At 45.5% G+C, this 14,540-nt stretch overlaps 2 protein-coding genes across 4 annotated transcripts in view; one reads left to right on the top strand and one right to left on the bottom strand.

Moving 5' to 3' along the window:
- The first annotated feature begins 310 nt into the window (after positions 1-310).
- Positions 311-6,794, top strand: crebzf (CREB/ATF bZIP transcription factor). Its single transcript, XM_069660573.1, has 3 exons — positions 311-453; positions 1,433-2,511; positions 2,913-6,794. Exon 2 carries the CDS (start codon positions 1,495-1,497, stop codon positions 2,278-2,280), a length of 786 nt encoding a protein of 261 aa, XP_069516674.1. The 5' UTR covers positions 311-453; positions 1,433-1,494; the 3' UTR covers positions 2,281-2,511; positions 2,913-6,794.
- Positions 6,795-8,610: 1,816 nt separating this feature from the next.
- Positions 8,611-14,540, bottom strand: part of atp2b3b (ATPase plasma membrane Ca2+ transporting 3b) — a 58,520-nt gene continuing 52,590 nt past the window's right edge. For 2 of the 3 annotated variants that reach the window (XM_069660025.1, XM_069660023.1), the window contains one exon: positions 8,611-12,965. In XM_069660025.1, the coding sequence (XP_069516126.1) occupies positions 12,459-12,965 (507 nt within the window). In that variant the 3' untranslated portion in view covers positions 8,611-12,458. The remainder of the gene's footprint in view (positions 12,966-14,540) is intronic. The other variant, XM_069660024.1, reaches the window with a different exon arrangement.

Below are 14,540 nucleotides of genomic sequence, written 5' to 3'. Positions count from 1 at the left end.
ACAGTCCTGTAAATAAGACTGATCAGAATCAGCTTTATTGGCTAGGTATACACATACAATGAATTTGACTCCGGTTTAACTTCGCTTTCTATGTACGGTACAAGTATTAAGCATTAAATATTAAACTAAAAACTACAAGCCTACCTTAGACATAAAATCAAAATGCACTAGCTACGAGAGATCTGGTCATTTCTTAACGTGTGTGGCTGTGGCAATGAAACATAGTGATTTTCTCCTGAGAAAAGTTCAATGTGACTTTTATTTTGAAAGATTTGTCCGGAAGTGTCTTCTTTGCTGGTTGCAGCTCGTGTGCTCAGCAGTTAAACGCGCCATCAACGTCTTTTGTGTTATGTATGTGGGCGGTTGAGGAAGGATCCAGTAACCAGCAGGATTTTCGCCGAAGGCCTCAGCTCCTATAACATTATTTTTATCACTATTTTTCCAAACGGGACGGTAAGTGTTTACTTTGTAGAAATGCCCTTAAAATTTGCAGCGTCATTGGTGAGTTCTGTCCGTGAACGCGTCATGGTTTTATTATACGTAGGCTAGCTAGCCGTGTTAGCTTTAGCTAAAAAGTGAGTTCGCACACTTATGTTAAATAGTTAATGTCACTAAATTAAACGTTTCTTGCTTCAATGCTAAAGATCACCCAGACGTCATGTAAGTTCGACATATTTAACTTACATTTGCTAGCCGGATGCTAAAGCAATTTGGGCCACTAAGTCCGTGTTAGCAGGTTAAAGTCAGGACTGCTGGCGTTCCGAAAAATCTGAACCAAACGCACTAATAATCTGCAAAGTATCCTAACTGTGTGGACAGTGAATATGTGTGGCAGTGAGTTACACGTGCGACAGGATGAACGATAGGGCAGTCAATGCACAGCATTGCATCTTGCTAACGCAAATGGGCCTGGTAGAAGCAGTAAGCTGGTTACGTTGGTCATACGTTCATGCAACACACACCTCAGCCTGAAAGAAAATGGAGGCTGTCAGGAGAGACTGAAGTTGAGGACTCGGTCTAAAGGATTTACTCGGTCTAATTATAGACTCTGATGCTCATTAAGTGCAATAAAAACTCTTATACTTATTTACATGCTTTTATTACAAACTGCATGAAAAGGTCAGAAATGAAAAGGCAGTCGTTTAACAGAGCCAACTTAATATTGAAATCTAAAAGTTGTGTAATCATTAAGGGTCAGAGATACCCATCACAATTGAGTTAACCACTCTATGGATTTGTTCAGTGTCCATATTGCAAATCGATGCTTCTTGTTTAGTTTTCAAAGTGTAGAAAAGAATGGATTTTTTTTTCTCCAACAGCATGTGCTTTGCATCGCTCACCTGATTTAGTATACATATTATTTTCTTGATTAATAGACCTAACGATTGCTACAGGATTTTACACTAACAGTATATTTTCTTTGTCTGCACAGGTAACAGAAGAAACGAAAGTATCTTCTGCACAGTGTCCTTGCAGTCCCACAGTAAAACCACAATGATCACCAGACGAAGAGGTCGCCCTGTAAACACCACAGAGGTGCAGAGTCTGGAGGTCGAAGTGGTGGATACAGTGGAAACTGATGAAGATCTCCCGAGTCCATCTGAGGGGTACCCGGCCGATGATATCGACACCGCTGGAATAGAGCTGGAGGACCTGTTTGGAATAGAAGACTTGAAATGGACACTTGAAAGAGATGCAACGTCCCCACTCTTTGATATTGAATTACCTGATTTTGGTGTGTGCAGTGCCAAAGATCAAGACTCCGGGATCGAAGTTTCATCAGGCTCCTCTCCAGACAGACTGTCATCCGACATGAAGATCAGAAACAGACAAAACCAGCCCAGGAATGTGACCAACAAAAATGCTATAGCTGCCAGATTAAACCGTCTGAGGAAGAAAGAATACGTCAACAGCTTGGAGAAGAGAGTCGGGATCCTGTCCACAGAAAACAACGGGCTCAAACAGGAAAACACTCAGCTGACCAAGAGGGTGGAAGAGTTGGAAGATGAGACCAGGTACCTGAGGGCTGTGCTGGCCAATGAGAGCATGTTAGCCCAGCTCTTGTCCAGGCTGAGCGGTGTGAATGGGATGAAATTATCTTCCTCGCTTTTCCAGGGGCACGACTCAAATGACCATGACTACGCGTTACCCAGGAAGCGTGTGAAAGTGGAGGAGAAAGAGACATCTGGTGGCGTGTGTCTGCACGTGGACAAGAACCACGTGTCGGTGGAGTTCTGCACTAAGTGTGCAGAGAGTGCAAGCACGTCGCTCAAAATGTAGGGTCAAGTACTTCTCTCTGTTTTCAGATATTGAGACTGAACTGTTGAGGCTCGCTGAACACTGTTAAATTAGAACTGTTAGATAAGAACTGCTGAATGTGCATGTGTTGTTGTGATGATGGATTAAGTACACGTTACTGCTAAACCTTGTTGACAGTTTCTTCTAGGTAATGGTTGATCGTCCATGCGGGCTGAGCTGCTCTCTGAACACCTTTACCTGCCTGACTCCATGGTAAGGATCAGACGAGAAAAGACGTCTGTTTATGTTGTTTCTCACAGGATGTGGGGGCGTTCAGCAGCGACCTCAGTACTTATTTTATATACTTCCTGTCCCGAGTGAGGGAACTTTGAGTACTTAAGTAATTGTTTTTGTTATTGGAAATGATTTGATTTGAGTTAACGTGTAACTACGAGTTAAATCAGAGTTTCCTGGATGTTGAGATGTATTGATTAAGGTGAAGGTCCACAAAGAGCGAGCTTAAGTCAGCTGTCTAATTGGAAATAACCCATTGGATAAAAAAGACAAGTCTGTATATAATTTGTTTTGGTAAGAATTGATCTCTTTGTGAACCGGCACCATTGTACAGAAGAATACTTTCATTTAGCGCCACCTATTTTTCTTTATTGCTAAAGTGGATTCTGCTGGTGGAAGGGGAAGAGGCTGGACAAGCAGCTGCCAACGCGGCCTGGTATTTTTTTAAAGGTAGTATCGGTAACAAATGGTAAACATTGAATTATATTCTACCTATACTCCACTACACCTGTAGATCTACAGCCGCTCCATTCAGAGCAATGCTAACAGGCTTTATAGTCTCATGATTATGACTTTGGTATATCAGCATACTGGCATGTGTTTACTACTTATATCTAAAGTGATCTGCTTTAAATGGTGAAAGTGCCAGTTATGAAGTGTAACAACATGTAAATGTGTAAATAACTCCACGTACTGTTTGAGGTAAATGGCCTTTGAGAAATGTTGGACAATAAATAATATTTTCATTATGTTTGACTTAAAAATATTTTTTTCTGTCTTGTTCTGTACTTTTGATATTAATGCTTCTCTTTTTCTCTTTCTGAACAGCAAGCTCTCTGCCGATAAACGTCTAACTTTTCCTCAACATTTGGTCAAGTCTGGTAAAGGTTGTAAAACAAATGACAGGAAGTACAAAGCACACAGTGTGACGGGGTTTATCGTCATATCATCGTTTTGGCCCTTTTACTTCAGCCAGAAATTATTTTATGTTTTATCTCATTTAAATCGTACGCAGTCTTTCATGCGCCGGGGTGATTCGCTGCGCCATACCAAGCCTTGATGACATGTTTCCACTTTTATCTCAGAGCAGGGGACCGAGACTCACGGCAGCCAACATGTGACTGACTCAAACCCACGTGTTTTACAGAGGTATAGCTGCACAGGTGACGAGAAGTTCAGCTTCACAGCCACGTAAATTCAAAGTGGAGAGGGAGCCGTTATAGGAAGTGCAGTGTGTCAGTGACTAAACATGCTCAGATGTGACTCAGATTTGTTTAATCCTGAGTTTTACTTTGCTGTCCATCGACATTCTTAGTCGTAAAAGTAGCTCTTGCCATCCTGAGATTTTTGATGGAACTTTTATTTTGACCTTTTGTGTCTTTATTTAGAGGGAGGACAGTGGACAGTGTTTATAATGGCAGAGAGAGTGGGGCTGTGATGCGGCAAAGGGCCGAGGGTGGGAGTGGAACCTGCGGCGCCACATTGAGGACTGTAGCCTGTTTACAACATGGGCTGCTGGTTAAACCGGCGCCGATGGAATCTTTTTCTATCAAGTGGTTAAAATCTGCGTATGATCTGCTGGCCAGATGTCTGCTAGTTAAAACCGTTTGTTTTGTAAAATACTGCATTAAGAAATTGTTCTCTAGCTGTGGCTTGTGACCACTTCATCTCCATCATGGCATGGTTTGGTGTGGCTAATCACCCCACCGCTTAAAAGACTTAAAAGAGACCTACAAATAATAAGACATTTGATGCTACCGTCAGAGAAAACTACGGCGCCCCGGAGTGGCCATGGGATGAAAATAATAAAACAAAATGAGCGCACGTTTTACTACCTGTGCACGATTTTGGCTTCACAGCCTGTTGACGCCAGGAACTAGTTTCTGAGCAGAAGCGATTTTCATTATGTCACTCAGATGTCCGTGTGTTAGCCGACTGCACAGTTTGGACTTGTGAAGGAAGGTTTCACCCGCGTAATTACCTGCTCGCATAAATACGTTGTCCAGATGCTCTCCATCTTTTGATAAAGTAATGTCCGACCACAGACGTAGATTCCTCCTTTAACGGTGCGCTGCACTGCAGTTTGATCAGCTCCATCTGGAGTTCTTGTGGCGCGCACGTTGTCCCGCTCCAGCTGAGTGAAGACAGTACATTGACTTTTAAACGTACGTATTGGTCCTGACACAGTGTTCTTGTGTGTGTCCATACTTTAGAAATCCACAGGTAAAGATATTACCCGGGGAAGTGGACACGGGTTGGGACAGCTGCGTCTCCCACAGAACCAATTTAATTTGGAAAGTAGGAACGCTGTGCTCTGACAGGTTTGTTGCGGCCCTGCATGTAAACATTCAAATGTCCACTAATAAAGCGAGACCTGTCGCCCTGTCTCATCCAACTCTGCAGCTGGCTCTCCTTCCCGTGCCATGAGCTGGACACACTGTGTGTAATCGAATGAAGCGTTTGAGCAGCGCTCCTCGGCTCCACCAGCGTTCCTCAGTGTGAGGGCAGCATGTGTGTAATATTGTGTTAGGATAACAGAGCATCACAGTGGAGCGTCACAAACTCCTCAGCTGTGTCTTTGACACCCCTAGTTTATAACAGAGCGTCCTCCTTGGAGCGCGTTAGCAAGAACAGCTCCTCATACAGACACTCTGCTGCGTCGTGCGTAACGGTCCAGACCGTCTCGTGGTGAAAGCGTGCCAGTATGCGCCGGGGTTAAGCCTTGAACAGCCTGTACTGATTTAACCCCTGGTTTTAACAGTAAAAGTAATGTCTTAATGACTTCACAATAAACTGGTGAGCCCCCTCCCCATCCAGCTCATCATCTGTTTGTCAGACTTGAGCTCCGTCAGGATGAGAGTGAAGCTGCAGCTTCCAGATTTAGAAGAATTAATCAAAAGGAGGGAACGAATCGTTAAAACGAGGCCATGATTTACGACCTGGTGTGCACCAAATAACATTTTGTGTGCACAAGGTAGTAAAACGTTTAATTTTTTTATTCCATGGCCAACCTGGGGCTCTGTAGAAACATGTTTTTCTCCTTTGTTTAATCAGTACGGACTGATGGGCAACCAGGCAGAAAATAGACCCACCGATAACCCTCTTTGTAGAGATCAAACGGACATGATGCGATGTGTTCATCACGGTGGAGAGGTGCTGGTTGGCAGATTTTGTAAATCAAGGACAAACCTAGACCAGCTGTTTGCCTCAGCCAGAGTTTAAGCTAAGCTTATCTGAAGGACACGGACTGCAGAATGTTTTTTCATTTACTTCCTTAAAACCAGCCGAGAACCTGTAATGGTAAATAAGAGGTCAGAGGTCAAACATTGTGTATTTAAAGTTTTAATAGCCACAGTGAATTAACGAGTCGCCGTCTACTGGAAACCGACTGCAGAGTTGATGCTTTGTCAGTTCATGTGTCCTGTGGCAGCAGCTGGTGTAATGGATGGTTAATGTGCATGCTGAACCGTCTTCGGATTCGGAGTCATTTTAAACCAGCAATGAGGCATTTATAATGGATCATGTGCAGATCTACAGACTTCAATGCAGAGGACATTGTACTGCAGTGATTTAAACACTTCATATTTCTGGAGGTGTTAAACCTGTGCAAGAGCAGAGTTCACCTGCAGCGTGTCTACATGTTAAACATTTGTATCGGCAGAGGTCCAGACACACCTCTACAGAACGTCAGGGCCGCCTTGCAAAGACAAACACTTAAAAGTGTGATGACGGAGCGACAGCTCCAGTTGATGGAGAATAGTTACACATATATCTTGGACAAAGTTGTCCCAGTTCACGGTTTGTACAAGCTAATCTGATCATATGGTGTCTAATAAAGGACCTTGATAGACTGATTGGTTTATCTCTGTTTTTATACCAACAGACATTTATACTGTAAAATAAAGTTCTTCAGTTGCAGGGTGCTGGTGTCGTACACGCTGCCTCACAGTCCGGCTGCCAGAGTTCACGGGGAAACTTTGTTGCACTAATCTTTAGTGAAATGTCTGCTGAACCTTTTAGGAGGATGTTTAAACATGGGGTGAAGATCCTGCAGGTACGTCACCTACTGGAAGCTCTCTGCAGGTGGCAGTGGTCAGATCATCACAACTAACAGGTAGACTGGAAAATGACCAGGTGGCATATGAAGGTGTATCCAGCCCCAACATGAATGACCGGCAGTGAATCTGAACCATGACACCAGAGCCAAGTCGGAGTGAGATATTTGTTGGCATTTTAATAAATAATCTTTAGTGTAAAAGAAAGTACTGTTCCATGTGTTCTTCATATCGTAGTAAAGTATATAATCCTTTTAACATCGGTGTCTCTGCACTTTATACAAACACGAACTATGAACGTGAACAGGCAGGGCGCAAAATTCACTTTGACCTGCCATTGGCGGGAAAGCCAAAAATAATTTCAACAGGCCTTAAAACGTTACAGCGTCAATAATGATTATTATGTACTTTAGTACTGAACTTACAGTATCAGTGTAATTTTGAGGTAATGCACTTTGTATGTGTATTTATCTTTACTTTCACTCCATTTAATTTAAAGAAAAATATAAAGTAGTTAAAATTAGCTCCACATTTAGAAGCTGCAGTAATGCTTTAATAATAATCCTCTGATTATTCACTCATATTAAACACGTTCTGAAATAGGCCGTCCTGCACAAAGACTAGGTTACCTGAAGTTACGGTGCTGTAAGAATATTTTGATCCTAGTCATTTCAACTCTTAAGTTTTTATCGCAGCGCTCTTGCTTGTGATGGAGTATTTATTCTGATATTACTTTTTTTGGAACTTATTTCATCACTGCAACAAAATAAACTTTTCCTTAGTGCAGCTCATTAATCCACTGCACAGTGACACGTGCAGTAGCTATGATCACTCATAGCTCTGTTCTTCCTCGCTCATCCGTCATTTGCGAGGCTAAGTGCATTGGGAATGCCTCTCTACACAACATGGAAACTCAATAATTAGCTGCTGTAGCTAACAAGTCCCCATTATCCAGTGCGGGCTGCTAATGTAGCGTCAGTTGCCCGTCCGGCAGCCCCTGTAGAGCCGCGGCATAACACCGGGTTGCCGGGGTGGCTGTGTGACTGTCCAAAGGACGCATAGCAGTTAGCAGAGGAAGCCCACGGTCCGCCAGCGGCTAGTTCCCTTTTCTAACCGCTGCTCTGATAGTAACCTGTCACATTTCAGGCGCGCATTTGCGACCAGTTAAAGCGTAAACTCGAATTAAATAAGGGAAGCGTGAGTGCGCCGCTGCTGGTCAGCGAGGGTCAATTAAAGGAGTGTGGTACAATAATTCACGGACACACACCAGCGACATGCACACTCTGCAGAGTCCTTGCAAAACAAAACTTCCTTAACAACTTCAGGTATGTTCTGAAGTGATGGGAGCCACTGGCGCCTGGCCTCATTGATTTATACCCGCCTTTGGCAAGTGGCGGGTGGAAACTTTGGACCCTGTATAGAAGTGTGGTGGGCATCAAGCCACAAACCATCAAAGATGTTAAACCACAGATAGATTATCATCTTTTTATATACAAAAATATACATAAGCTAATAAACATGTCACACAAACCTCAACATGTTCTCTGGTGTTTACTTCTGTCAAAAAGTCCTTCAGAAACCTGTTTCTACGGACGGCACACACACACACACAGACTTTACCTGCAGTTATTGTGCAGCAAAGAATTGTCTCCTTGCCTCATCTTTGTCAGCCAGCCTGGAAGTGGCACCCCTGAATGGAATGCAGCCTCCGTTAATGTTAATCACACCTGGTTTGACAGGCGGTATCGTGTGCTGTGGAGACATTTAGCCCTGCACCTTCACCTTTCACACCTTGTGTCGGCTCAGCCCACACGCTGTCCAAAGGAGACTTTATAAAATGTTATTATAACTGTAAACTCAAACGGCCCGTCAGGCTCTGATCAGGAGTGGACTTCATATACTCAGGTGTAACGAGTGTTTCAGTTACCTGGAGGTCTCCTACAAACAACAAAGGGTCACTTTTTCAGAATATTAAAGTGAAGCAGTTTTGAGTCATTGTGAACAAACAACACAGGACCACACAGACTTTGTCAAAGTTATTATTGTAGAATACTTTGATGTATTTTTTTCTTTCATACAGACAAAAGGTGTTGGACTTAATTCCCATTAAATTCTCTTAGATTTCCATACAGATTTAGTCTACAGTATACAGGTGTGTTCTTTCTCATATATAGATATTTATTCGCTTAAATAACAGGCAGGTAACTCTTTAATATATTCAATAGTCTTTATGGATTTTTTTGTTCTTTTTTTTGTCTTTTTTCGTTTCAGCACAGTTAAGGCTGCATTTTCTGTCTGCAGAACAGCGCTGCGTTGTGCGAGAAGGGGACCGTTCCACACACAATATTTACAACAGTATGTATAATGAATAATGTAAAACCTTAGGTTCTTCCCATCCTAACATGGCAGTAAATACTGGGAGCAGATCTAAAAGAGCAGCCTGACAATGCACGGACGCACTGCACTTCTGCAGTCTCTAGCTCTGCAGCACCCTCCAGCTCTCCATCCTCCCTGGTCCCCACTTTGTCCTTCACATCATAAAGACGTTGGTCTGTATCTCCTGTCCTGTATTTACAGCGTGCTGTCTCTGGTCTTAAGAGACGAGAAGCTTCTCCACACCTCTGCACACGTCAGGGACTGTTCAGTGACAGAAAACACAGCCCTCAGAATATGCTCAGGAGAATGTGCAACTGTCTTTTCCATCAGTGGGAGCACCGGTGGAGAACTCAAAAATAATCAGAATCAGAGTCATAATAATAATAATATACAAGCGCTTCCATTTTGTTGTTCCTCTCTTTACAAAAAGCAAAAGGATTAAAAGAATGAAACATCCAAAATAAAAAACAAGTGTAACAGGAACATAGTACCTGTAAATCAAAGATGCACATGTGCACATTTGGGCGGTCTGTACAGTAGTGGTGCAGTTGTACAATTTATAATTTTGATAAATATAATATATTCTTTTTCACATTGTGTTTTGCCTTCTGTGAAACTGTCTCACAACATCATGAGGGGACGTGGCGGGACGGATGGACAGAGATGGAGCTGGACAGTCAAATTTACACCACTGGAGATTGTTCCTGTTTACTGTGTGTGTGTGTGTGTGTGTGTGTGTGTGTGTGTGTGTGTGTGTGTGTGTGCGTGTGTGTGTGTGTGTATACTGCAGAAAGCGTCGATAGCGCTGTGCTAAGAGGTGCTGAAATAGAACAGGTCAGACTTGAACAGGTGTGTGTGTGTGTGTGTGTGTGTGTGTGTGTGTGTGCGTGTATGTGTGTGTGTGTGAGAGAGAGAGAGGAGCAGAGCAGATGTGGAGAGGTCATAGCACACAGTAGTGACAGTAGCCTAAATGATTTACCAACACATAAAGAGTGACATTAATGATACCAAATGCATGCTTCAAAACAGACAGACCAATACGATGTCACCCCCCGCCCGCCCCCACAGGGCGAGGAGGGGGGGCGATGATGATGAGCAGTCAAGAAGACAGAGTTCTGTACAGGGAGGGGTGTTCTGAGAGGCCTGCGCGTCCTGGACCAGAAGCAGCAGGACTCAGGTGTTCTCTGCTCTGACAGGTGGAACATGGCAGTCTGTTGCATATCGTCTGCCCTCGCCTTCCTCTGGTGCTCGGACCAGGCGGTGACTCGGGGAGGTCAACAGGGGGACACCGCGGGGAGAGACGGGGGTGGGGGGGTCACGCTCTGAGGCAACATGAAGTCAGCGGTTCATCCGCACCTAGTGCATCATGGGACACAGGGGGGCGCTCTCACAGCCGCTCTGGAATGTGATGCAGCCGTTTGGAATGTTCGGAATGTTCTATGGAATGTTGGCGGAATGTGATGTCACGAGCGCTGCACCCGGCGTCACATGGGCGGCTGTTTGAAGGTCTGATTTTTTTTCTCTTTTGTTGTTGGGTGTGCTCACGATGTGCGTGTGATTCTACACGATGTGTCTTAAAGCAACAGCTCAACATTTTGGTCAAAAGCACATCTTCGTTTCCTTTGTGAGTTTGACGCTACTCTCTATTCAATGTGAAGCTGATGCCACTAGCTAGCTTAGCTTAGCTTAGCCTAGATACTGGGTTCTTTTTACATCAGTTCATACAAAGTACACACTTTGCATGTAGTACACACACAGTTGGGACGTAATACCTCCTCGTCACATTGCACCTTAAACTTTGACCCTCCTGCTCAGACTCTGTCAGTGCTCTTTGGGCAGAAACATGGGTGCAGTACGACGTCCTGGTATTTTCGGCATGCTGCATTATTAGGACACACTAAATCCTTGTATGGCATACTCGTTAATATTTTCTGAGATTTTCCAAAATGTCAAACTGTTCCTTTAAGGTGTCATCTGACCGTACATCCTGATGATGAGGCGTGCACAGTGTTGGACACATGGCGTGATCGTAAGCTCTCAGAGGTCGTACCTGATAGATCTGAGCAGCTGTGGGCCTAAAGCTAAAACTGAACACTGGCGTTAAACACGGGCCTGATGCACGATTGGTGACACAACCCGACATCCAACAGATCAAACGTAACATCTGTTTGTGCACAATACTGATGAGACGAGCCGATGGCACGTGAGCGGGTGTGAGGTGAGTGTAGGTCAGTCTTAAAGGGCCATCGCCTGTGCATCGTGTGTCTGATGGCATTTAAAGGGTTAATGCTTCACAAGCATTCAGCTTTTTTCCAACAAAAGCTGAGACACACACACACACACACACACACACACACACACACACACACCGACGAGTAAGCAGAAGGGACGAGGGGAGACCATGTGAGACAACGAAACAAGCGAATGGACGGAGGAACAGCGAGAGAGAAGCTGACGGGACGGAGGTGAGGAGGAAGAGGGGGACACCCCCGGGTGACGCCCACAGATATCACCCCCCCACACGGACTCATCAGTTCATCAACATGGCAGGAGGCTGTTAGTCCTGTATGGGGCTTATGTATGAATACATGAATACATCACAGGTAATGTGAGATCCCACTCGGGGGGGCACAGGTACAGCTCATGTGGACTCATGGGGGGCATTCAGGGGCCGGGCAGGTCAGGCTGATGACAGCGATGAACATGAAGAGTTCTGTGTTGTTCCCCCCCCGTTCACCATCAGGTTAAAGAGTTTCTCTGTTTGCACTTTGTTTCAGAAGAGACCAGACGACACGCGTGTCAGTAAACGGATGGAACGAGTGAGTGAGTGAACGAGTGAACGAGTGAACGAGTGAGTGAATGAGTGAGTGAGTGAGCACCTTTATGTTTAAATGCATGAGAGGATGAACTGAGGAAGTTAAAGCGTTGTTCTCGAGCAGAGGGGCTGCAGGTCGAAGCCAGATTAATGAGAGCGGGGGGGCGATGGTGCCACGGCAGGTAGGGAGGTATGTGCTGTGGTGGGGGGGGGGCGGGGGGGGGGGCAACAACGACAACACTGATGATGAACACCAATAGAAACAGAGAGAGCCTCCGGCCCGGACGTGGCCCGGGTCTGCTGAGGGGATGTGTCGTCTGTTTGGTTTTCCGTCCCCCCTCCCTTCAGCGAGAGCAGACCTGTGTGTGTGTGTGATGGGTGGGCACAGTCTTTGACAGATGGGGCGTCAGGTTGGAGGGTGGAGGGGGCAGGGGGTCAGGCTGAGAGGGCTGTAGGGGGGGCAAAGGGAGGGGAAGTCTCAGTGTTCTCAGGGAGCTGTTCATTGTCCACTCCCCCCGGCTCCTCCCTCGTCCTTCGCTCCCTCCTGGTCGTGTGTCGTAGGGAAGTTGGATGAAAATGTCATGTGTGAGTTCTCAGCCCTCTCCTCCTCCCCCCTTTCCTCCCCCTCCCTCCCTAGGACTCCTCCCCCCTTCTCCCCCCCCTCACCACGTTCAGCTCAGTTATAAGGAGGTCTCCACGCAGTAGAGGTGGGCCAGGTGGGGGGCGGGGGGTTTCAGCGGCCTGTCCCTGCCATGATGGTCGTGTAGGTGATGGTGGCGGGGGTGGTGGTGGGGGCTCCGGCTGCCGGGGGCTTTGTTGCTCTTTTTGTTGCTGTGGGAGGCTGTTGAACTGATGCTGCTGCTGCTACTGCTGTTGTTGTTGTTGTTTCTGTTGCAGGGGGTCACCGGGAGGCTGTACTGGCGGTAGGGGCGGGTGGGGCGGTTGCGGGTCGGGGGCTGGGGCTGGGTGGGAGGGGGTGGCGGCTTGCGGAGGGCCGGGTGCAGGTGCTGGTATCTGCTGAGCTCTGATTCGTCGTCCACGTCGGTGTCGTCGATCAGCGGGATGTTGTGGATGAGGTCGTTGATGAGGAACTCCGGGTGGGCCATGAAGTTGTGGATGGAGTTGCGGGATTCCGGTTTCTCCCGGCCCTCGTACAGCGAACTACGGAATGCTTTCACCACTCGCATCTGCCGGGAGGAAGGAAGACGAGGGAGAGACGACAAGAAAGAGAGAAGAGAAAGTCAGAGATGAACAGTGGAAAAAAAGAGACAAGGGAAACCCAGAGACAGACAGACCTGTGTCCTCCAGCAGACAGACAGACAGACAGACAGACACTCAGGGCCAGGTGGCTTCAAACTGATAACTTGTGCTGGTACCTCATTATTATTCTCATGTTCTATATTTAGAAACAAATGGTCTGAGGGCGTACATTTGGGAAATATGTTTTTAGTCTTTTTTAAGGGTTCGATGAGGAGATTTACAAAGCTGGAGCCACCAGCCAGTTAGCTTAGCTTAGCATTAAGACTGAAAGCAGGGGGAAACAGCTAGCGTAGCTTTGTCCAAAAGTAACGACCGACCAACACGTCTAAAGCTAAATAATTCACATCATTATCAGATGTCCTTTGTTTCACCTGTACACAGATCAAGTTTAGATTATCTTCTTATCTGTGGGACTATTTCTTGGCGTGGAGGAATGACTATCTGAAGTGTCACTGCTCCGGACTCCAGAGATACAAAGAGCTAAATAAGATGTTTAATCGCCGATACATAAAACTGATTACTTCATCTTTAAGCAGAAGCTGAACCTTAGAGGAGCCGTAGCTGTTTCCCCTCTTTGGACAGAGACAGGCGACCTGTGACCCCCTGCTTCAAGCCTTCATGATAAAGTGTGTTAATAACTCTCGGCAGGAATGTAAACAATTCCTTTAAAGCTAAAGAGAGAAAGCTCTGAGCCCAAACATCAAACAGAGCGTGCTCTTCATCTTAAGGATTATTAAAGCAAAGATAGGCTCGATCACTTTTACCACCCTGACATGAGAGACAGTCAACAAGTGGTCAAACGTGAAAAACCACCAGATGAGGTCGAGCTGATCGAGCTGGTAAGAACATTTATAACATACATGATTGTTTTCAGACAAATCTCTGGACAGATTTAAAAGTACTGCACTGAGTCGATATTAAGATGTTTTCACAGACCTTTTAGTTTGATCCCATTTGTAGAAATCGCAGCCTTTAAACTTTTATATATTTCTATAAACTTGGGAACCAAAATGTCTTAATCCAATCTGTGTGAGCAGAGCGTCCACCTGATCCTGTGCGCCTCCAACAGACAAAGGTGAGAAATCAAAAAGTGTTTCAGGATGAGTTGGCTGATGAATGTTTCTGTCAGTTCTCACACACCAGTCACACCTCACAGGACGAGTTCAGAAGCCACCATCACAAAGACCACGGAAGCTGCACACACTTCACATCATACGTGTGTGTGTGTGTTTGTGATGAAACAGTGTTTGTGTGTGTGTCAGACACTCGTAACCTCAGAACACTGCATGCACACACACACACACACACACAGATGAGGGTGGTCATTAGGCACAGATGGAGAAGAAGCAGGAACAGTGAGTGTGTTAGTTTAAAAACATAAGAAACAAGCAAGAATCTAAAGCAGTGACCACACACACACACACACACACACACACACACACACACACGCACACACAGATATAAGCATGCATGCTGAGTAAACCAACAGCCGAGCTGTTTCC

The sequence above is a fragment of the Semicossyphus pulcher genome, unplaced genomic scaffold (genome assembly GCF_022749685.1).
Source record: "Semicossyphus pulcher isolate SPU_LCO1_2020_fin unplaced genomic scaffold, fSemPul1.0.p SCAF_13, whole genome shotgun sequence".
NCBI lineage: Eukaryota > Metazoa > Chordata > Actinopteri > Labriformes > Labridae > Semicossyphus > Semicossyphus pulcher.
The sequence above is the reverse complement of the archived record's forward strand: the minus strand, read 5'-3'. Positions and strand labels throughout refer to the sequence as shown.